At 45.0% G+C, this 24,186-nt stretch overlaps 1 protein-coding gene across 2 annotated transcripts in view; it reads left to right on the top strand.

Annotated features, from left to right (window-relative positions):
* VAV1 (vav guanine nucleotide exchange factor 1) overlaps positions 1–24,186 on the top strand; it is a 606,828-nt gene that overhangs the window by 362,665 nt on the left and 219,977 nt on the right. For both annotated transcript variants that reach the window (XM_086963789.1, XM_086963790.1), the window contains exons 4-6: positions 14,291–14,356; positions 15,719–15,827; positions 16,223–16,315. In XM_086963789.1, coding sequence (XP_086819915.1) covers positions 14,291–14,356; positions 15,719–15,827; positions 16,223–16,315 — 268 coding nt within the window. The remainder of the gene's footprint in view (positions 1–14,290; positions 14,357–15,718; positions 15,828–16,222; positions 16,316–24,186) is intronic.

The following is a 24,186-nucleotide window of genomic DNA, read 5'->3' as shown; positions in this document are numbered from 1 at the left end:
GTAACTTCAACGAGTCAGATTTAGATGTCACTCTTTCTAAGCAGCTTTTAAAATTTGATTTAAGAGATTGGTGACATTGAAACTCTTTGAGTCTGATTATTGATTTTTTTTTAAAGCAAAACACCTTTTTCCAATTTGTTATCCATTTTACTTTGGATCTTAATGTTAGGCATTTTTATATCAATTTTAAATCCAGTGGAGTTCAAATTCGGAATTATCCTTGGTCCATTTTAGGTCTATCTAAGTAGACATAGCCCTTTTTTCTATTATCAATTACAAGTTGAAATTCATAGTATGTTTTTAGGTCTAGTCTGAGCCAGCGCGCATGAGCAGCTCTGCGAGACTTGTTGCGGTGGAGTAGCGAATAGAAGCCCCGCCCACTCTCCGCCCATATTTGCCATTGGCTTGTGTCATTGTCTGTCCTAAATCCTGGCTTTTGATTCGTCAATATGCTTGTTAGTTCCTCCTTAGTACCGCCTCCTCTTCATTTGTCACCTCCCATGGCGACTGGCCTCTTTACTTCGAGTGTTACATGGCACGTGTTATTTAGACTGTTAGCACTATTTTCTTTAATGGGGTTCTCCTACTGTATGCACAAAGTGCTTTGGTGCCTTCCTTACTCCCTCCCATTGTCGTGCCTTCTTCCCCCCCAGCCCTCCCTCCTGTTGTCAATGCTTTCTTCCTTTCCTTCCACCCTCCTGTTGTCCGTACCTTCTCCCCCCGCCCTCCCTCTTGTTGGCTGTGATGACTACCATTTGCAATGCAATAGGTCTTGCGTAAATGCAAGATCTTTAGCATTGCAAATGCTTGTTAAGATTGTCATACATTTGTGACCAGCATGAACAGACAAACTCACAAACTCCTCCTAGTCAAACTATAAATCCCTTTACAAAGATGACTGTTACACCCTAACACTGCAGCAAGAAAGCAACGCCGTGATCTTCACAAAGATGGCGCTACCACCGACATAATGATGTAAGACAGATGATAGAGGCTTCCATAGGAAAGGAACCTCCTGTAACATTTGCAAGAATAGCAATCTTTCACTGTTCTCTGGCAATCAGTGAATGATGCTACATTTTATCCCATTTACTGTTTACTATCGTCTTGTGTTTTTCATAGAAGCATATTCTTGATGTGCATTTTAGGTTCCCACTTAAAGATGGCACATTTGTTAGGACTTGTAAAATTTCGAAACTTCACCAAGATGCCTTCGGTCCTTTCCTCTTTTGGTCCCCTTGCTAATTTTATACCATGGTGCTACATTATATGGTTCCGGGAAATAAAGGTCCCTCCCCACATTGCTGTCACTGTGCCTGTATTCCGGATCCGTGAGCTGGGCTCCCCTTCCTCGCCCTGGTGCTGCTAGGGCCCGGCCACCCCTGCCCGGGCCAGCTCCCATGCTGCTGATGCTCGGCAGCCTGTTGGCGGATATGGATAAGCAGCTGTTGGTCATCAGGATTAGAGTCCCAGATGGGGCACCGTGGGCTGGACAATGCATTCTGCCACCCAGCTGCTCTTTAGAGATGCCATTAGAATTAATGGGGTGACCCTGTGTCCCTCAGAACCTGGGTACATTATGTAACAAAGAAAAGTGGTTCTGCCGGGTATGATAACTAATTTGTACAAGGTAATAAATACTATGGAAACACTTGTAAGTAAAACACCAATATTACAAAAAATAAATAGTAAACACGGAACTTAATCAGCAGTGAGTACTTTACATTACTTCAGAATGGCTGTCAAGTGACCAGAAACATAAACAAAGACTCTACAATGTTCAAGTGTGTCTTGAGTGACTTTAGGTGATTAGTGACTTTAGTGCTGTCCATGAAGTGATCACGAAGACATGTGAATACAAACAAATGCAAAGGGGCTTTTTTGATAGACAGGTCCAATTTTACAAGCATATCACGCTAACAGAGGATTTGATTTCCAGTTTGGTTTAGAGGATTGTATGGACAGTAACGTCGACGTATCGACCCTGAGGGATGGTGCGAGGTATTATGAGCATCCTAAGCGGGTCTTTATCAGGACAGGAGATGAACATAGAAGGGGGAACAGCCAGTAGAAGAGGATGCTTGTGATATGGTATCTTCTTTTGGCAATAAGGAGAGGAGGTGTCAGCCGACACCCAAGACGCACACTGATAGGTCGACTTGTAAATGTTTCTAAACCTCAGCCGGTTGAATTTTGGAGATGGCTGCCAAGGCAATCCTTGATTTGTGTGTGTCCAAACTGCTGATGTGTGTGAAGCAGTATCCTGGAGAGACCTGGATACTGCTTCACACGCATCGGCAGTTTGGACACTACAGCGGACCCACGTGTAGAGACACAGATGACTCTCCATGTGAGCAGAGGCTAATAGCACGCCTCCGGCAGTACAGTGACACTCCTATGAGACCTTCAATAACACCTCAGCGTATCCGCAGAAGTGATTTATTGCAATTGCTGTGGTGTATAGCATGCTCGCTTGTGGTTATCAAGTGCCATACATATTTATGCCTTTGACACCTCAGCTTTTGCCTGTTAGAACTTTTACACAGAACTTTGACTACTAAGAACCTTTTGCTATAGTTATTTTGCCTGGATCACCATATACTGTGGTTATACCGGACTTTCTGACTATAACTAGAAACGCTTAGAGCCGGGTTGGAATTTACACTGGCTTCTAGTTCTATACGAAGATTACATAACCTCTTGCAAAAATAATTTTTCAGGATCTCAGACCTTGGTCTTTTTCATATCGGAGATGTCAATACCAGCCGGGTTGGAATTATCACCGGCAGAGCATTCTGTATCCAGACATTCACCAACTTTCTAAGCCCTGAGGAAGTTGCTTGAGAACTCCCATTGGCGACGAAACACTTGTTGGTTGGTTATTGTGTGTTTCTTTGAATAATAAATACAAGAATACATTGAAGATTGAATTTTGAGACTTTTTGCACCTTTTAAAACTATCATTTGATTGACACCTTGTTCACGTGTGCCCGGGATTTATTTGACATTATTTTGGTGTAAGGTTATCCTTACACACACTTAGGGGATTTAGGGAATTATCACATTGCCTGGTGGCACCGTATACATATTAACAATTTACATATACGGTTGATACAGCAGTGCGCCATTATCTCCTGAGTCAATAAAAACCCTTCAGACATCGTACTTCCGTTATAGTATGACCATTTAGACAAACCTACTTCACTTCATGTCATCATGGGGACCGTTTCCATGTTTGAGCTTTAGTGAAGACTAACGCACCTCATAGCAATTATCTTAGGTAACTTGACTTGAAATAGTGTATGTGTTGACATGCCACAAGGCAGCCACGCTACCCAAAGACTAGCTCTCCTTACTTGTGACCTCTCACGTACAAGCTAACTTTTTCTTATGACCCCACATACAGGTTCACTTAACTGCACTACGTGAGTCCCTTCAAAATTATTCTGTGTGTAAACAATTAGACATTCCCTGACAAAAAATAAGTATTTGTGGTTTCAATCCAAAACAACAAAATGCAGAAATTCACTGTTTACTCTTAGCTACGGCCTCATAATCTTCTCTGTAGCTATAATGAACGTCTGAAGACTTCACACGCTGTGAACATATGGCTGTGGGATACTGGTCATGCCTTGTCCCTAGGACATAGCCTTCCTTTCGGATATTCCCTGTGGCTGGTAATAATAGGACATGTTTACAGACCATGCCCAATTGGCAGAATTAGGGCAACAAACTTTTTGCAATGCTCATATGGTTGGAAAAATACATCGTCAACACAGGGCAAAGCTCTAGTTAAGAGTTATTGCGGTTATTTACTGACATTGCATATAAAATGCAGAAATCATGAGAAATTCCCACAAAAGGCGACATTATGGGTATGGGTCAAACTTAAAAGCTTATCAGTTGGAGTGAGTTATACAACCTTAAACACCACCCCCAGGCACGCTCTAGTATTCTCTTTTTGCCAACGTATGACGATGCAGAGGGTACTCTGTGACCTATACACTTTTAGCAGCAGGGACATGGCATGGCCACTGACCCGTCGTGCCATGTGCCTTAATACCCTGTATGTAGTGAGCACAGGCTTTGTCAAAGGCCGCACTCTCGGCACCTGTAAGTTGATGGCACACAAATGGAAGAGAGCTTTACTGCAGTTGTTACATGGTACGTGTTATTTAGACTATGAGCACTATTTTCTATCTTCAGTTTTTCTTACTGAAGGCACGGTGTGCTTTGGTGCCTTCTTTACCCGCCTCCAATTGTCTGCCTTGTTTCCCCCCGCCCGCTGTCTGTGCCATCGACCCCCCCCCCCCCCACCGCTCTTCCCCCAGCCCACCATCCTGTTGACGTGATGCCTTACATTTGCAATGCAATAGCTCTTGCATTTAAGCGAGTTTGAGCTATTGGCATTGTAAATGACAATGCCTTTTATTTGTGTTTTGGTTTTTAAAACATAAATAAAACGCATTTTCTTTTACAATTCCAATAGCTTAAACTTGCGTAAATGCGAGACCTATTGCATTGCAAATGCTTGTTTGTCTTGGATAGTCTCAGTTAACTGCTTTGTATTTAAATGCAATTTTCTTTAAATATTAGATTAAAATAATGCAACATGCTATTGCCTTTTGTATCAAGCTGATATCATGTATATGTATTTTTAAATGTTAATGCTGTTTTTATAATGTTTTGTATTCTATGAAAAATACAAATGAAATTGTGTTTGCATGTAAGTGCATTCTGGTGCATGGTAGTAAAAACACTAAAGGGCACACATGCACAAGGCTGTTTGAGATGTTCTTGTTTCTGAGGTGGCCAGGAATAGACCTACGTAAAGCTCTACTTTAGATGTGCCTTTGTTTGAGGTGAGCTGGAGTATACATTAAGGATGATGTTCCTAGTATGATGTATCTCTAATGAAGGCGAGCCAGACGTGGGTCATTTTGTATCAAGGGCTAAATGCCTGGTTGCCTTTCATTCTCCTTTCTGGCTTGCCAGACGAAAGGATAACTTATTCATGTAACCACAACATCACAATTCACAATAAAACCACATGGAAGATGGCAAGTGTTTTCTTGGGCCTAAAAGGCATGAAAACTCCTAGGCAAGAGGTAGAGCACAGTATTTCACAAGATAAAATGAAGGCTGAAAAAACTGCAGGAGACAATTCCTGACTAATAGCCAAATGCATGCCAGGGAAAAATAGAGACAAAAGGCTCTTGAAACCTATAAACAAAATAGCTGTTGAATCTATTCTCCTCAAGCACTGGCTCAAATAGTGGGTAGAACATGCAAGTTTGTGCCACCATCTTTTCTTGGATTCACAGAGGATGGTGGCAAATTGCATTTTTTTTTATTGCCCTCATTTGCCACGATGGTTTTGTTTCCATGATGAAGTCGAGTGGTATACGAGCGGGATGCTGTCTCAGCTAATAATTAGCTGGTAGGGCTCAACTTAACCCTCGATACTTAACCCTCAGCTCCTCCTTCTCAACCGACTTTATTTCACCAGACGAAAACAAACCAAGAAAAGAGTGGATATTTCCACAATGATATCAGGCCCTGGGGTATGTCCAAGTAGTTTAATCATTGGACCCGGGGGAAAAAAAAAACCCCGGACATTCAATGTGCCCAATTTAATAGATGCCAAAATGCCTTTTTGTTTGAATTACCAGACCTACCCAGTTCTAATCTGGAGACAGTTAAAATAGAGGTGTACCAATCTTCGATTGTAGGGGGCAAAGAGTCTTTCCATCTTCTGCATATCTCCCTCCTGGCAAGCAAGATAGAGTAAAAAACTAGTTTCTTCTCTGAACTTTGGAGACCCTCCAAAATACCAAAGATAATCAGTGGGAGATCGAGGACTATGTTCAAGTTCAAAGATAGAGACAAAGTTCTTTTTATGTCCTCCCAAAAAGTTGACAAAACGGGACACTCAAAAAACATGTGACAGTCCGAAGCAGCTACCACACCACATTTAGGGCATGTTACCGGGCTCCCCTGATTAAATTTCGAAAGCCTTAATGGAGAGTAGTAGGCCCTGTGGATGGTAAAGATGTGATTTCTACGGAGCCAAGATGGTTTCACTACGTCCCACAACATTCCACAGGATAGGCTCCAGAGCCCTTGCAGATTACACCCCATTATGGTTGATGACCAAAGGTCTTCTGGTAATGAGAAAGCGCCATCCCTTTCCTCCATAATCCGGTTATACCATAATGAAATTTCCTTTTTAGCGGGAAGTTTATCAACCAAGGATGATATTTATTGGCTGTGACTTCCTATGGGGAATTTATTTCCACGCGTTGTACGAGAAACAAATGCGTGGGTCCAACTAGCTATTTCCATATACTTGAATCTAGCAAAGTTGGAGCCAATGATGTTTCTAAGACACTCCCTCGGGAGCAACTCCCCTTCTGTGAACAAATCACCCCAAACATCCAACCCAGCTTCCTTAATCGGTATCGCTAGACTGTCTCTCAACCAAGCGGGACTCTCAGGGAGATCCCAAAGCGGAGTCCTACTATTGTAGTATCCTACCTTAATGGTTTTAGTTATCTGTGCCCACATTTTGGCCATTCCTTGCAGAATCTTCAACTGAATTTTTTTTTAAAACTTGGGGTCCCCAAACTTAAACAAAAACCCTGATTGGCTAAGACCTTCTCCTATAAGAAGGGTGGAATACAGAGAACCAGCCCCATACCCAGATGGATTTTTAAGAAGCACTCTGACATGGGATAGTTGAAATGCCCATGCATATATCTGGAAGTCTGGGGCTGCGATTCCACCCTTTTCTCTGCGCCTCCTCAACTTTTTCCAGGAGATCCTCGAAAGGCGGTTACTCCAAATAAAGGAGGTAATATCAGATTGTAATTTATTTATTAATGAGGGATCAAAATATAACGGAATTGTGTTAAAAAGAAAATAAATTTTAGGCAAAATAGACATTTTAATTAAATTAACCCTTCCTAAAAATGATAAAGGGAGTTGTGCCCATGATATTAATAGTTTGCGGCATTCCTTAGCTACGGCAGCGAAATTTATCTTGGCGATCTGATTAATATCTTTCATGATGTTAATGCCCAAGTATCTCATCTTATTCCCAGGACGTATTGTGATATCTGCTGGAATCTGATCTACGTTCCATATCAACATCTTTGTCTTGTCAGGGTTGATCTCTTACCCAGAGATTTCTCCAAACTCAGAGGCCACCTTTAAGACTGCTGGGAGCGCAGTGTGTACCTCTGAGGTATACACCAGAATATCATCAGCGTTTAGGGCCACCTTTCTCTCCCACCCCTTATACATGAGCGGTCTGATGTTAACATTCTCTCTTAAGCACTGGGCAAATGGTTCAATGTATAGATCGAACAGGAGTGGGGAGAGAGGGCAGCCCGGCCTAGTACCTCTCGAGATGTTCAGAGGCTCAGATAGAGCTCCATTCACCAAAATACAGGCACTAGGGTTCTGATATAGAAGATCAATTGCCCTCCGCGTTTTTCCCCCCACGTTGAACTTTGCCAAGGCCTCCAACAGGTAAACCCAGTTCACCCTGTCGAAGGCCTTGGTTGCGTCCAGTGTGAGGACGGCCAAGGGGAGGGACTCCAGAGAGGCCATATCTATTGCCCCTATTAAATCATAAGTTAACTCATATAACTGTCGTCCCTTAACGAACCCCTTCTCATCAGGGTGAAGGATTTCAGGAGCCACCATTGCTAGTCTTTTAGCAAGTATTGTGGTAAAAATGTTATAGTCCACATTTAGGATTGATATGGGTCTATAGGACCCACATTGAGTAGGTGACTTTCCGGGCTTTAGGATTAATGTTATAGAGGCGTTATCCCAAGATGGTGGAGGGCGAGTGCCGTCTTGTAAAATTTGATTAAATAGGACTGTCAAAAAGGGGGCTAATTCTTGCTCCAATGCTCTGTATATTTCAGCAGGTAGACCGTCCGGTCCTGCAGCCTTCCCTTTTTTAGCATATTGAACAGCTTTTTCAACTTCTCCCTCTGAGATTATACTATCCAATAACTCGCTCTGTTCACTTGATAAAGACGGCAAGGCTATTTGATTCAGCCATTTCCTAATTTGATCAGGTTCAGGTGTTCTATCTTCATGATATATTTCCTGAAAAAAGTCTCTAAAAACTTGTCTTATATCCAGGTCTGATGACCTTGGAACGTTGTTAACCATGATCAAATCTATGTTGTTACGAATTTGATCGGTTTTGGATTTCCAGGCTAATAACTTCCCTGCGCCCTCACCGTATTCAAAATGGGCGATCTTGCTAGCATCCCATCTTTCTTGAATACGCTGGTTTAAGATTGAAGTTAATTGTCCCTTTAGGGAGAGAAGCTTATCATGTAGGCTTAACAAGAGAGTTGCAGAGGAAGCCCGGTTGGTATCAATGTCTTGTTGGACTTAAGCTATGTTTGCTTCGACTGAAGCAACAGCCTCCCTATATTTCCTCCTTCTATAAGACACCTTGGCGGTGATAAGGCCTCGTAAAAATGCCTTTAGGGAATCCCAGACAATACCATTATCAACTGACCCAATATTTTCATTAAGAAAATGCTGGACCTCAGTTTTAAGAGATAAAACGTCATCGGGGTGGGAAAGCAGGGAACGGTCAAATGTCCAGCTCCTACATGAAACATTAGGAGCCACTAAAAGCTCCAATACCACAGCCGCATGGTCAGATAAATGTATGGGCAAATAATGAATATTTTTAACACCAGCAACTAGACTGTGGCTAACCAATACGAAGTCAATCCGAGATTGATGGTGGTATTTATAGTTTCTAAAAGAAACCCCCTGCTGAGTCCCAGACCTTTCCCTCCAAATATCCACGTATCCAAACTGCTTCATCGAGTTGAGCAAAAAAGTCCTGGATTTTGAAGGGATACGGGACCGGTTATTTTGTGACTTGTCTAGAATTGGATCAAGTATGATATTAAAATCTCCAGCGAATATTACTGGTTCGGGAAAAGATAAAAGGTGGAAAAAGATGGTCTCTAATACTGAGGGGTCGTCTTGATTCGTGCCATAATACCCAACAAGAGTAAATTGAGCCCCCAAGATGTTTAATAAGGCAAAGACCCATCTCCCACCTGGGTCCGCCATGGAGGTTATCTATCTAGCCTTTAGCTGTTTTTTAAAGATCAAGGACACTCCCCTTGTATTTGTAGTTTGGGAGGTGGAGACCGCAAAGTCAATCCACCTATTTTTCTTCACCAATACATCTAACTCAGCTTGGGTCAGGTGAGTTTCCTGGAGCAGGATGACCTGCACATCCATATCCCAGAGATACTGTTAAACAGTTTTCTAGCCCTGGGTTTAGTCCGCAGGCCATTTATGTTCCAGGAACATATCTTTAGATTAGCCATACCCATAGAAAAAAAGGACCAGCCCAGTTCTTACCAGATAATGATGCTGAAACTCAGGAATGCCGCTATACCACTCTAACCAAGACAGACTCATCTGCGGGCCAAGAAGTAACAGTGGAACTTCATAAAAAAAGTATTGGAATGACAAATGAGGACTTTTTTTGCTTTTAACCCCCCACCCCAACCCAACCACCCCACCCATTACCTCCCCCCTTCCCGTGGAGGATGTATCTAACCGGATCAAATCCAGTAGATGGCTCCCCCCTACGGACCCTGGCTAGCCCATCCAGTCCCGACCCGACCCGATACCCGACCCTTGGGTTTGAAGACCATTATAACCTAATTTATGTGCAACTAAATATGAAAAAGATGAAAAAACTTTTTTTTTTTAAGTTTCTCATTTGTGTGTATATGTGCCTTTTTTCCCCAAGCATCTATCATTTATCTAAATTCTTAAACAAAGAAGGGAAGATATCTCAATTTAAATCTACTCAAAGCTCCATAGAACACAACCTTCCCCTACAATGTAGAAGCCCTGTTACCCAGCTCCAACAAAAGCTCATCCGCTGCCTGCACTGTCCTGACGTTATACATCTTATTACTGTGCATAACTTTTACCGCTGCAGGAAATGTTCTCTTAGCTGTAGCACCCACCTTCCTAAAAGCGTCTAAGCGCCTACCTAGTTCCCACTGTCTCTCCTGTGTGACTCTAGCCAGGTCTGATCTTATTTGAAAAGGGAACCCCTTCCCTGATAAAGATTTCTGTTTAAGGGATTGATTGAGTATTTGTTCCTTGAGGGCATATGTGTGGAAGTTAATCAGGATCTTACGTGGTTTAAGCCTTTGTGGGTTATGTTTAAAGGGTTCTCTATGTACACTTTGGATGTCAGTGGCGAGCTCCTCCACTGAATAGCCCAAGCTTAGTGAGTCTTTCAAAAGCTGAACCATGAACTGTTTAATTTCAGAACCCTCAGATCCTTCAGGCACATTAAGGACTCGTATGTTGCTGCGTCTATCGTTGTTTTCTAACACCTCCATCCTATCCTGAAGGGTTTGATCCTCTCTCTTTAACTTCACTATGTCTTCCTCAACTTTGTCTACGTGTATTGAAAATACTCGTTGGGAGAACATGGCGGCAGACGGCTGAGCTGCTGTGGTGCTCCGTGAAGCGGGCCTCTGCTTGCTCTATCCGGTGACCCGACTTGATCCCGACCCGACCAAATGACTATACTTGTGGCCTTATTTAATGTTTGCTGCTGCTCTAATTTTGGAAACCTCGCCGATTTTGTAGTTTAATCACTTCGGTACAGGAGTCTTTCCACCTTATCTATGCCTTGCTGCAGCGGCCGCATTACCGTGGCAGTTTCCTGTGTCTCGGCATCTGGGATCGGCGATAGTGAAGAAACGCCGCACGCTATCTTGAGGCACGTAGTTTCCCCCGTGGTCCTGCGACGGTGGTCTGCAGCAGCCCTGGAGCTGAGGAGGGGCAGGAGAGCCCGTAATCTGGTGCGCGTTTCCTGCGGTATTTCCACGAGGAGCTGTGAGGAGTCTGCATCCTCCGTGAAAGTGGCTGACGAGGTGGCGGAAGGGTGTTCCAGGAGCGATAAGGGGGATGTCCAAGTGGTGGGCAGCCCAGAGTTGAACTCCCCCCCCCCCCCCCACCCCAGATTAAAACTAGATCCAAGGGGGCAAAGTGGTCAGAAAAGGGGGAAGACACTAGTAAAGGCTTCACCTAAGGCAGCCCCACCGAAGAAAAAGGGATCTTCTTTCCTAACATCGGAGGTGAAAAGTAAGTGCACTTGATCAAACACTGTTAAAATAAAGGCTAAAACAAGGGCAAATACCAAGAGCGTTAATATTGAAGAAGTGAGCTCTAAAATCACGCCATCTTTGCGCTCGTATTTTAAGGCTTTGCCGCAAGTGTTGCACCTCTCTAAGAATCAGGAGATGGCTGCCCTTAATGATGCCGCAGATGTAGGTTTATCGCCTGTAGTGGCTCATGGCGCTGCCCTTAACCCCTTCCTTCTGCCTACATTGAGCCCGTCTTCAGTACCACCTATTGTCACAGGTTTGGGTCCGAGTATTCCCTCAACCTCTATGCATGAAGGAGTAGCACCTACAGTGCCGCAAGCTGAAATCTCTGCTGATATTCCAGATACTTTAGGAAACGGGAGTGTCTTGTTAGCAGCAAACAGCTCACTATTAGCTTCGACATTGGTTGAAGGGAGGCAGCACATGGACAGTTCTGGAAGTCCGATGGGTGGTACAGGTCTTGATGGGGGAGAGCAGATAGAGCTGGGGCCTTCTGCTATTGTTGTTGCTGAATCTTTTGAGGGGTTCGTAGCTGGAGCAAGTAAGGAATGCCCTGCAGAGAACAAAGCTGAAAAAGAGCTCTCACCCCTGGCTACTATACAGTAACAGAGTGATATACCTGTCTCTGCTAGTTTGATACAAACGGAACTTGCAGTTGGCATCACAGCAGCATCATTGACGGCAATGTTCTCCGCACTCTCCCAGGATATAAAGAGGGGCTTTGAGGAGTCCTCAGCTAATCAAGCAGAGATGAGGAGCTACTATGAGTCCCTAGATACCAAACTTGATGGCCTGGCGTCAAGAACAGGTGTACTACGCCTGCACGGACTCTGCTTTCTTAGTCTATAGTTTATATTATAAAATTAAAAAACGTAAAAGTCGAACTTTAATAGCTGCAACTAAAATATTTAAAATTAACCTTCAATGCTCCTGAGACATGGTATCACGATGATCTACAGTGTAACTGTTAAATGCTTGCTACTGGTAATAATGTGTTACTGTGTCGCCGTATTGTGTGCGCTGGTGCTTTAACAGTATCCGTGGCCGGCCTGATGGTTGTGGGCCCGTATTTGTTCTTTTATTGATGCACAATAAAGGTTTTCAAAAATTAAAAAAAAAAAAAAAAGAACAAGTGTACTGGAAGAGAACATGGGAGTATTGTCAATACACGTAGGCAAATTGCATTTTAAATTGAGATGGATAAGGGGAAGGCCCGCCCACTTCATGTTACTAATGAAATAAGAAGATTCTGATGAGTCATTTCATATAGCACAGGGAATTGATCCTTTTAATTTAACTATTTTTGCAGAACAACTGTACTTCAACTTTCTCACTCTGCTGCTGCTTTTTATTATCCCCAGCCATAACCGTTGTGCGAAAAAGCTGGCCAGGTAGGCTTGCAGTTGTCTGGAACACAGTAGGCAGAACCGATGCCCGTTTCCACTCTTCTCTACCAAGCCTGGAAGTAGAGAAGAGATTACCCCTGGGAGCACTCTAGATGTCTGATGCGAGTGGTCCTTCTGTCAGGGCCCAGCCCTGGGATCACTCACCCTGAAGGCAAACTCCATAGCGAAAAACACAAGCTTTCAAAGAGGCTCGGCTTAAATCACTCACAATGCCGAATGTGACATTGAGATAATCTAGTCTGGGAGTGGTTTGGATTAGATTTATGTCAAGCTGCCTTGGGCAACATTTGGAGGTACTTAGAGGTCACAGCTTGGACCTCTAGCTTGCTCCCTTATACTCCTGGCACTTCCTTAACCTCTGAGGGGCCAAACCTTTTGCCTCCCCCGAGGCCAGGAGTCGCTAAGGTAGTGCCAGGAGTAGCAGGGAGCAAGCTGGAGGTCACAGCTGTGACCCCTGGCTACCCCCAAATGACGTCCATGCAAGCTGCTTGAGTCGATCTTGAGTTCAAGGTGGCCTATTGAGACTTGGACAAAGCTCCTCATCGGATGTTCTTGTTTCTATGGCGGACGCTATTCTTACATGACCTTGTTTCAGAGGTAGAGTAGATTGTTCGTGGTTGAAACATTTGGTTACAACTTATTCAAAACATCATAGGGGGCGATATAAAATGTAATCAAGGAAATGCATCCCCAGACCAAAAGCAGCATTACATTGAATAACATGTAAACTTAACCTTTTCGCACAAGAGCAATGTGTGAAAAACGACGGATTTTCAAGCCTTCGTGGTGTGTGATGTTTTTCTACCGTTTTTCTTCTGTGCAGAGGGAACCACATACTGCATTACTGAATCCAACCTCAGACTCAAAGGTGCATACCCATCCACTTGGCAAAATGTGACGCATATGTATAATAGGACCCAGAGACCCCCTAAAAGGCCTTGGCAAAGCTCGGAGGTGTATGTAGCCTGAGTGACTTGCATATCGGCTGATGACATCAGCACCCAAGTTCAGAGTCAGGATTGCCAAGAATAATGAAAGAAAAATATCACAATCCAAACAAGACTGAAATGTATTCAAATGTATGAAGTGCTAGAAAGTGTATGTTTATCGCTCTGGTTTAGCAAATCTCCCTCAGAATAGCTGCGTTCACTATTCAGTGAACTTTAGGACACTTTTCTTAAACCATAAATGTCCTCTAAGAAAAGGGAAAGTGGTCATTTTCTGCTATAAAATTCAAACTATTGATCATGGCCCCATCGGTAAAACTTTAGTTGTCACTTTTTGGCTACACCAATAAATCCATTATCCTATTAGGAAATATAGTATGGGAACCTACTCTGATCCACAGTCTTGCAAAACAGATGGCACACATATCATCCTGAGATTCAACAAACCTGCAAGGGAATTACAGAAACCCATGAAAGGTTGTTTATCAGCCTTTTGCCATTGGATGAACCTTAATTTTCTCAACATTTGTGAAGCTACTCTAAAGGGTTATTGCGTTGTACTGGGTACTTTTCTTTCAGGGGATGGCAAGAGTAGACATAGGTATTCTTGTTTTGGAGGCAGAAGGTGTTCTTGTATGATGGGTTTTCTGATGTGGCTGGAGTGTATCAAGTGATTGCTTTTGAGATGATCTTGTTTCAAGAGTGGTTGGTATGTTCTGTTCATATTATTGTTTCTCTACAGTCCTTTTCCAACGGAGGACAGCATGGTCGATGAGGACATCTACAGTGGGCTGCCAGACCAAATTGAGTAAGTGAGCAGTAAGAGCATATTAAAGAATGTGAGCGGTTCCACCGTCTATCTATGGCTATGAGGCATCCCTGAATCCTCATGCTCCCACAGTGCACCGGCTTTGCACCTAAGTACCCCACTATGCAAAGCATACTGCGCATTGCTCAAATTTACTTTGTGTGTTTGGCTGACTGGTGGCACTAGTTTAAGTGAAAAAAGAACACACTGGAGTTATAATGTAAGTGGTTATAATATACTAAATCTAGTTTATGTAACATTAAACGCAATGTCTACAGAATATAATTCGCAGAAGTAAGAAAAATATAGTCAAATGTCACAGACACCCTTCCACACCGCAAGTAATAGCTAATGCTTTCATTTGCCATGTAAACGTCATTAGTTGGGCATTGGTACATTGGGCAAGTGCAGGAAGTATAGTAGAAAGACTTTGAGATTTCCATGTTGTGTGGTGTGTAATGGATTGTAGCATCACCTGCCAGGATAACAAGGCATGCTACTAGGAGTCTGGCAGCATTGTACAGTACGGGGGGTTCTGAAAGCAGGGAGAATTACAGTTATCCTGAGACCAGAGTGTATTACTGGGAGTCTGAGAGCAGGGTGTGGCATTGGGAGCCCTAAAGAAGGGGTTTACTCTGACCAGTAGAGCAGGATGTCTTACAGGGAGCCAGAGAGCAGGGTATGTTAATGTGAGTCTGAGCTCAGGGTGTTTCACAGGGACATTAGGGCATTGACTACTGCTGTGAGTCTGAGAACAGGGAGTGTTAATGTGGACCTCAGAGCAGAGGTCCTCTCTGGAAGCTAGCTTGTAGTGTATGTTACTGGTGGGCTGTAATGTGGGTGCTTTCCTGGAAGCCTGAATGCAGTGCCCTACTGGGAGCATGCAAATAGGCATGTCACTAGGAGCCTGAAAGCATCACTCTTCTGGAATGCTTTGTGTAGAGTGTGTTACTGAGGCTCGGAGAGCAAACTGTTGTGCAAAGATCCTAGGCATAGTGTGCTTTACTGGAAATATTTGAGCAAGGTGGATGACGCTTACTGGGAGCCTGAAAGTAGGGTGCTTTACTGGGAGCTTCAGAACAGGACACTTTGCTGGAAGCCTATTGGAAGCAGACCTACTTTGCGAAAGAGTTGGGGTATGAAAACAGCTTCACTCATCTCCTCCCCCGTGACCACCTCCAATAGCACCTTGGTTATGAAAAGCCTCCTCCGTTTATTCTCTTCCTTCCGGTCAGTAATGCTACAGCAGTAAGGCTTATAAACGATTCTTCATTAACTGAAACCCATTTCACCTCCCATCACAACTGGCAGGGAGTATAAAGGGTTCTTTTCTCATTTCTTTCCTCCCATCCACCCTCACAGTGATACAGTGGAGGAAGATGATGAGCTCTATGACTGTGTGGACATGGAGGAGGATGAGGGCGATGACATCTACGAAGACCTGATGAAGAGTGAAATTCCTCCAGTGCAGGTTAGTGTTTATAAGTGGGCACTCACTACTTGCCACAACATCGGCCTCAACTGAAGGGGCAGGGAACCTTGTATCAAAGTCAGCAAAGGCAAGCGGAACATGTGACTTCACCCAGCAGAAGTGAGTGGTTGCAGTAAACAACCCCAATCCAAGATGGTGGAGCCATCATGGCGTATGAACTAGGTATGGTGTTGTGGGTGAAAGCAGTAAACACTTTTAAGAGATCCTGAGACAGGCAAAGAGGGGTACATAGAAGAGGGTGGGTGGCAGAGTCATTAGAAATATTAAACACCAACTAAACTAAGGTATGGAACTCAATAGATACATTTTTTGCTAAATTTAGAATGGTGACTGTACGCATTAACGCTGTTGTCCTAAATGTGTTCCGCCTACAGCCTAAAACAGAAGTGGACAAGAGGGCCTGCTGCCTGCAGGAGATACAGCAGACAGAGGAGAAGTACACTGACACACTTGAGTCTATTTGTAAGGTAAGTCTGGGTTTAGCATGGAAGGCTAAGTCTGTTGCCCCATGCATAACCTGAGATATCTCTCAAGACCTCGCCAGACCCACACTTGTCAGGGAATCGCACAAGCATCACTCACAAACACATAACCTCACTAATAGCTTTAGCCAGCCTCTTGCAGAGAACACATAAAAGCTGTCCAGAAAAAAAGAAGCAAACTTCCATAGACGCAGAACATAGAAATGAGATCATATACAGGCATTCTGGTCATCAGTAGTGGCAAAACTAGAGGAAATCGCAGGAGGGTTGCCAGAACTTACTACAAAACTGTTTGTTTGAAATAATGCCAAAGAAAAACAAGCATTGGAAATGCAATAGGTCTCGCATTTGTTTATGTTAGAGCGTTTGGCTTTGCTAATGGTACTGTGTTTTAGGTATGTGTTATTTAGTGCATGTATGTGATGTGTCGTAGAATTATGTGGTTTGGATTGTAATTGTTAGCTGTGTAGCAGTATGAAGCATAGAGTTAGGAGAAGAAAAGTGTGTGAAGATTTGGGAAGGTGAGTGAGGTGGAGGAGAACAGCATGAGGGACAATGAAGGAAAGTGAGGAGAGTAGTATGAAGCAGAAGAAAAGAGTGAGGAGAGGAGTATGAAGCAGAAGGAAGAGAGTGAGGAGGAGAGCAGTGTGAGGTAGAAGGAAGGAGAGGGAGGAGAGCAGTATGAGGCGCTTAGAAGACCTGAGTCCAAAGTGATGTCAGTACCTCAGCCCTCCCACCAGCACTGCTTCGACCGCCACCAGACTTGATGCCCCCCCCCCCCCCGAAGGCAAAAGTCAGCTCTGCCCACACCCATGCAAACCACCCCCAACCTCCTTCGCATCTCTCACCTCACAAACAGCCCGCCCCTGTAGCAGATCTGTCAAGTGCCACCATAAGCCCCGCTCTTATTTACAGGAATTATAGAAATTCCTGTGACTGGCCCGATGGAGAATGCGGGGGCAGAGTCTAGCGGGTGATTTGCCAATATTACCATAACTATTTAAAAGAGTCGTGGCCTTGTGTAACGGCATGAAGGCGCCCTGAAATGCTACATCTAGGTCTTAAAATCAGACGACGAATAGCATGTTCCAAAACAAGGTAATTACTGTGAAATTAAAATGTGCTACCTTCAAGTTGCTAAAAGCATGGTGCAGATACTCCGCATCTACAAAGCTGTGGCTGGTAAGCTCTTTCTACAGTGAGGTTACTGAACACCATCTACCACGCTTGGCTGCCACATCATAAAGCTTCCTGTGTTGTTGCTGCCACTGTTCTTCCCTTGTATACATGTCCGTGGAATGTCTTGAACGGATAACCTTTGGAGGCATTGGTAATTTGTTATTATATTGCTGAATTAATGTAATTCCTTTATTTTCCGGGGAAACTGAAGATCTGCCAGAGATCACAATGCGCACCTGTACCGACGACCCAGGGACTCTACCTTGGTTACCCAGTTTCAGGGCAGGCTGCTCTGCCTCTTCCGCCCTGGAAGGAGGTTCTCCGTGCCAAGCCAGACATCGGCAACTATACAACTCGTTGCGTATAGAATCCTTGTAATGCACCGTTAAACGTTTTGAATCCGTGTAGTGTTCGCACTCGCAGGTCTAAGTCCCAATGCAATCCTTTCACATTCCCCATTGTACAGTGAGCTGCCTTTTATGGACACCACGTTGGAGGGGTCAGCAGACACTCTTACTACCGAATCCGCATCCATACTGCTTTTTAGGTCTCGCCCTGGAATTCGCATCCGAAGGATGCGTCCAGGGTCGGAGACTTATAGCTGCCTGACACCGGGGAATGAGGGACACAAAACTGTGACGAGCGTGGATTGAGCTGCGTGCACGCGCGTCAACATTCACGCATGCGCACATCACAGCCGCGCACATCACAGTCACAGCCACACCTCCTCCCTCCCCCCCCCTTCGCCGCCGCCGCCGCACCTACACACACACACACAGAGCAGGCTGTTCACAACACATGCACACGCAGGCAGACACTAGCGCACACATACAGACACACACTACACCTCCCCAGGCGGCCCCCCCCCCCGCCCGCCGCCGCCGCCGCCCCCCAGCCGCCGCCGCCCCCGCCCCCCCAGCCGCCGCCGCCCACACACGAGAGTACACGCACAGACAATCCCCCCGCCCCGCCCCGCCTGCAAGCTCTCACTTACCGGCTCGGTGTGCAGGTTCCTGGGCCGTCTTTTGGCACGCCGCAGGGGTCTCCTCACCACTCGGGAGCCCCGTGTTGCCTCTGTTACCATGCAGTCTGCCCTCGCTCTTTCGCCCGGTCTCTCTGAAGCGCCCCGGGACTTCAGCGTGAAGCCTGCATGTTTCGGACGTCCTCCTCGGCAGTTACTTCCTGTTTCTTTGACGAGCCCCGCCCACGTCCAAACAAAGGCTGCCTGACTTCCAGAGTGCGCCCGCGATGAAGAGACGGCCATTTTGTCAGCACACAAGCACCTAGCACTGTGTTTATTTGCATACTGGACTGTCACTGTGCTTTCGGTAACGACGTACAGCTTCGGAGACTGCACACGTTGTAAGCATATTGTGGTGCACGTACAACAGACAGCTGAGTGCATAATCAATCTATGTGAGCAAAGAACATGTTTTCATAACCCTTGCTATCCTTTCCATTTAATTGTTTTGTTCCATTATTTGATTACATTTCCTGATATTTGACAAATGATTTCCGTGTACATGCAGAGGATTAAGCAATTGCAGTGAAAGGACACGCTTATGATGCTATCGCTAATTCTGTGGTTTTATGTATGTCCTGGTGAAATTTCTGTTACACAGTGTAATCTCAGTTAATTTCTGGCATTTGCTTTACATTTGTGATGAAATCATGGCAATTACGTGATTACACCGTGACCAGATCAAGTAAAGAAGCTTCTGTTCGGGTCAATATCCCATGGCATAAACACAGGAAACAAGGTTTGCAAAGAGAACGTGTGCAGATGCTGTTCGTGCACGCGTGATTTTGCGACTTTTTCTTAGTGCAAAATATGTCCTTGTATCCAAGAATGAATGCGAGGATGTACATGGCAAAACAGCTGCCAAATGCTGGACCGATGTTTTTTTGTTATTTCGTGTACTTATTGAAGAATTCCATGTATTTTTTGCAAAAGAATTTACGCAAATATCGCACACTCCTAATATTATATTACATTTCCTATTAATTATCACACACCATTTGCACACAATTGCTAAGGTTATTCTTTCTGAAGGATTTATCTTCATGTTGGGTTTTTTGTTTTCATTATGACGGAAATGAACCTCAACTACGCAGCTAGGGCATGTTTAAAAAAAAATTATTTCTGAATGCAGTGCACATTTTGTGCCTTGCTTCTCTTGGAGCGTGGGGACGCAGAGCCTACATGGAGTGGCTGTATAAAGGACATAGCACCACTTTTTATTGAATAGAAGGTCAATATTTTATTAAGCGTAACATGAGCATACGTGCATAGAGGATGGGCTGGTGGAAGGCTGGGAGAGAATTACAGGCAGTGATGCGGAGAATTTCCCCGTGTTCGTTGATTACAGTTTCCAAGCAGCTGTGAGCACCAAGAGATTACGGTGCGTCCGCTCTTGTTCCTTGAAGACTCTTACTCTAGCGCTCTCTAGTTTGCTGTCTTGCCTGTGGGCATTTGTCCCCAGCCAGATTGCATCTTTAATCTGTGTGGTTTCTGCATGTCGTAAACTCTATCCCAATATTAATAGCTTTTTCGTTTTTTTTTCCTTTCTAATTTACATGCGCTTAATTTATTTCATGCCAGCCTTTTAAATCAGAAACGCGCTCCGATTAAGGTCCATTGAGAGCTTTACATTACTGTTGCATGTGTGAGTGCAGAGTGCGTGCAGAGTGACAGTGAGTGCAGAGTGCGTGCAGAGTAACAGTGAGTGCAGAGTGAGTGCAGAGTGAGTGCAGAGTGACAGTGAGTGCGGAGTGACAGTGAGTGCGGAGTGACAGTGAGTGCAGAGTGACAGTGAGTGCAGAGTGACAGTGAGTGCAGAGTGACAGTGAGTGCAGAGTGCGTGCAGAAACAGTGAGTGCAGAGTGTGTGCAGAGTGCAGAGTGCGTGCAGAGTGACAGTGAGTGCAGAGTGACAGTGAGTGCAGAGTGACAGTGAGTGCAGAGTGACAGTGAGTGCAGAGTGACAGTGAGTGCAGAGTGCGTTCAGAAACAGTGAGTGCAGAGTGCGTGCAGAGTGACAGTGAGTGCAGAGTGCGTGCAGAGTGACAGTGAGTGCAGGGTGAGTGCAGAGTGCGTGCAGAGTGACAGTGAATGCAGAGTGAGTGCAGAGTGACAGTGAGTGCAGTGACAGTGAGTGCAGAGTGACAGTGAGTGCAGAGTGACAGTGAGTGCAGAGTGACAGTGAGTGCAGAGTGACAGTGAGTGCAGAGTGCGTGCAGAAACAGTGAGTGCAGAGTGCGTGCAGAGTGACAGTGAGTGCAGGGTGCGTGCAGAGTGACAGTGAGTGCAGGGTGAGTGCAGAGTGACAGTGAGTGCAGAGTGACAGTGAGTGCAGAGTGACAGTGAGTGCAGAGTGACAGTGAGTGCAGAGTGCGTGCAGAAACAGTGAGTGCAGAGTGCGTGCAGAGTGACAGTGAGTGCAGAGTGCGTGCAGAGTGACAGTGAGTGCAGAGTGCGTGCAGAGTGACAGTGAGTGCAGAGTGCGTGCAGAGTGACAGTGAGTGCAGAGTGACAGTGAGTGCAGAGTGACAGTGCGTGCAGAGTGACAGTGAGTGCAGAGTGACAGTGAGTGCAGAGTGACAGTGAGTGCAGAGTGACAGTGAGTGCAGAGTGCGTGCAGAGTGACAGTGAGTGCAGAGTGCGTGCAGAGTGACAGTGAGTGCGGGGTGACAGTGCGTGCAGAGTGACAGTTAGTGCAGAGTGCGTGCAGAGTGACAGTGAGTGCGGAGTGACAGTGCGTGCAGAGTGACAGTGCGTGCAGAGTGACAGTGAGTGCAGAGTGACAGTGAGTGCAGAGTGCGTGCAGAGTGACAGTGAGTGCAGAGTGTGTGCAGAGTGACAGTGAGTGCAGAGTGCGTGCAGAGTGACAGTGAGTGCAGAGTGCGTGCAGAGTGACAGTGAGTGCAGAGTGAGTGCAGAGTGACAGTGAGTGCGGAGTGACAGTGAGTGCGGAGTGACAGTGAGTGCAGAGTGACAGTGAGTGCAGAGTGACAGTGAGTGCAGAGTGAGTGCAGAGTGAGTGCAGAGTGACAGTGAGTGCGGAGTGACAGTGAGTGCGGAGTGACAGTGAGTGCAGAGTGACAGTGAGTGCAGAGTGACAGTGAGTGCAGAGTGACAGTGAGTGCAGAGTGACAGTGAGTGCAGAGTGACAGTGAGTGCAGAGTGCGTGCATAAACAGTGAGTGCAGAGTGCGTGCAGAGTGCAGAGTGCGTGCAGAGTGACAGTGAGTGCAGAGTGACAGTGAGTGCAGAGTGCGTGCAGTGACAGTGAGTGCAGAGTGCGTGCAGAGTGACAGTGAGTGCAGAGTGCGTGCAGAGTGACAGTGAGTGCAGAGTGACAGTGAGTGCAGAGTGACAGTGAGTACAGTCACTCAGCACCACCACATTATCACTCAGAACCACCACAGCACCACTCAGAACCACCACAGCACCACTCAGCACCACCACAGCATCACTCAGCACCACCACAGCACCACCACAGCACCACCATAGCACCACTCAGCACCACCACAGCATCACTCAGCATCACCACAGCCCCATTCAGCACCACCACAGCCCCATTCAGCAGCACCACAGCATCACTCAGCACCACCACAGCACAAATATGTTCTCTCAATGTTTCAAGCTTTATTACAAATGTCACAAAAAGATGTTAATATTTCACTTCTGTTCTTGGATTTCGTTACAATAAAATACACTGAACATAATCTTCACAAAAGTTATTTACAAAAGTTTAAGCTATTGCCATTATAAATTACAATCACTTTTATTAAGTATTAAAAAAAATTAAAAGCCATTGTTATTTGTAATATCAATACATCTAAGTCACGTAAATACAAATGTTGCATTACAAATGCTATAGGTGTCACATTTGCGAAAGTTATAACTATTGGCATTGTAAATGACAAAGCTATTAATTTAGCTATTTTCAAAACCAACACATAAATGAACATTTGGTGAATTACCATTAAAATATTTGACTTTTTTACTAAGATATTATTGTACTCTTTTATGCAAACAAAATTTAGATACTGCATAAATAACTTTAATAAAACATATTTTATATATAGCTTTTTATGTAAAAAAATAACTATAGCACAAAGCAAAAAACAATTGCCATTTACAATGCTAATAGCTCAAACTTAAATAATGCGAGACCTATTGCATTGCAAATGCTTGTTATAACCAGCTACGCAATGACTTCCTTCCGATTCTATTTTCTCCCCGTCTGAGCATTGATGCACTCGGGGTACTTCATGTGCATAAACCTGCGAATACCAGCCATGTGGGCTGCATCCAAAGGGGGATCAGGCGGTGGCGGCATCCTAACATCGCCACATGGCCGATTCCTTAAAATATGGCGAAGTTAACCGAGGACAGGTAAGCGTTGCCCTGACGACCAAAGTTATGTAAAATTTAGGCCGCCTCGTTGAACCAGAAAAGGACAACGAAACGCTCTAAACTCAGCAGAAAAGAGATGCCGCTACCTCAGTGACGGTGCCAGCATTAATAGTTATTCAAGGTTGGTGCAATTGCCTCGGCCCCCTACTTAATGCAGAGTTTTTCCTAACCCTGCCGTGACATCCCCCGGGCACGAAAAACATTTTCTTCATAGACATTTCTAGTAGCCATGATGCAGTAAGGAGCAGCGAAAGATCGGATATCTCCAGATCCTTCCGCTGCTTGTGTTGAACGCACCCCGTGAGGCCTTAGTGCTGCGTGAATCTGGAAAATTTAAACTGGGCATCATCTGCTACTCGCAGCAGGCGACCCCTATGCAGCCGGGATCAGAATGACCTGGAGGACCAACACAATTGGATCCTAGCGGATGCCACCTAAGGCCTGATTCGGCCGCTCGATACACGTTGTGCACATGCAAACGGGAAACAACATTCCCGGGCACAAGCATCTATCAACAAGGAGGGTCCATCCACTGCAATGCCTCCTTCCAGCAAGGAGAACGAGGCAGCAATGACGAAAACCGCACGCACACAAAAAAAAAGGTATTATAAACAAAACAATATCCCAAGGGGTATAAATGAACAGATTAGTAAGCAATATCTAGTCAGGATATCTATACAGTATTATCCTAAAAGGATCAAGGAGTCAGTAATTTTGTTCATGGTAGTGCTGAAAAGCCTCATTTTATAATTCAAAGAGAGGGGAGGGGGAAAAAGGATGAATACAAATGGTTACAACACTGTATGAACAAATAAACAAATAACAAATATCAGCCCAAAGAGGTTGTACAAGGTGCACGAGTGCAGTGAGTTGTGACACTACGGCAGCGCAAGTGACAAAGAATACAGCGTGAACGGCGCAAGGTGCAAGGTGCAAGTATATACAGTGAAGGTACACAGTGGTTTCCGATTCAGTAATAGTGTCTTAGTTCAATGTTCATATGGAGAGCCACTGTGAAGGGGCGCCTAGAGTCTAGCTGTTTGGTCGACGGCGTTTCGATCCATGTGAATGAGGATCATCTTCAGGACATGGTGGGCTGGGTACAGTGCGTGGTTCAGTGAATATCTGACCAGTAAGAGGGGATTCAATTGGAGTCAAGTCAGTAGTCATCCTGATCCAGGTTGCACGCGGAGAACAGCAGGATCCTGCAGTAGCGAGTGGTCCAGCAGGACAAAAGGCCGTGAGGTGGCGTGGGAA

The sequence above is a fragment of the Lissotriton vulgaris genome, chromosome 1_1 (assembly GCF_964263255.1).
Source record: "Lissotriton vulgaris chromosome 1_1, aLisVul1.2, whole genome shotgun sequence".
In the NCBI taxonomy this organism is placed as follows: Eukaryota; Metazoa; Chordata; class Amphibia; order Caudata; family Salamandridae; genus Lissotriton; species Lissotriton vulgaris.
This window is presented reverse-complemented; position numbering and strand designations above follow the sequence as displayed.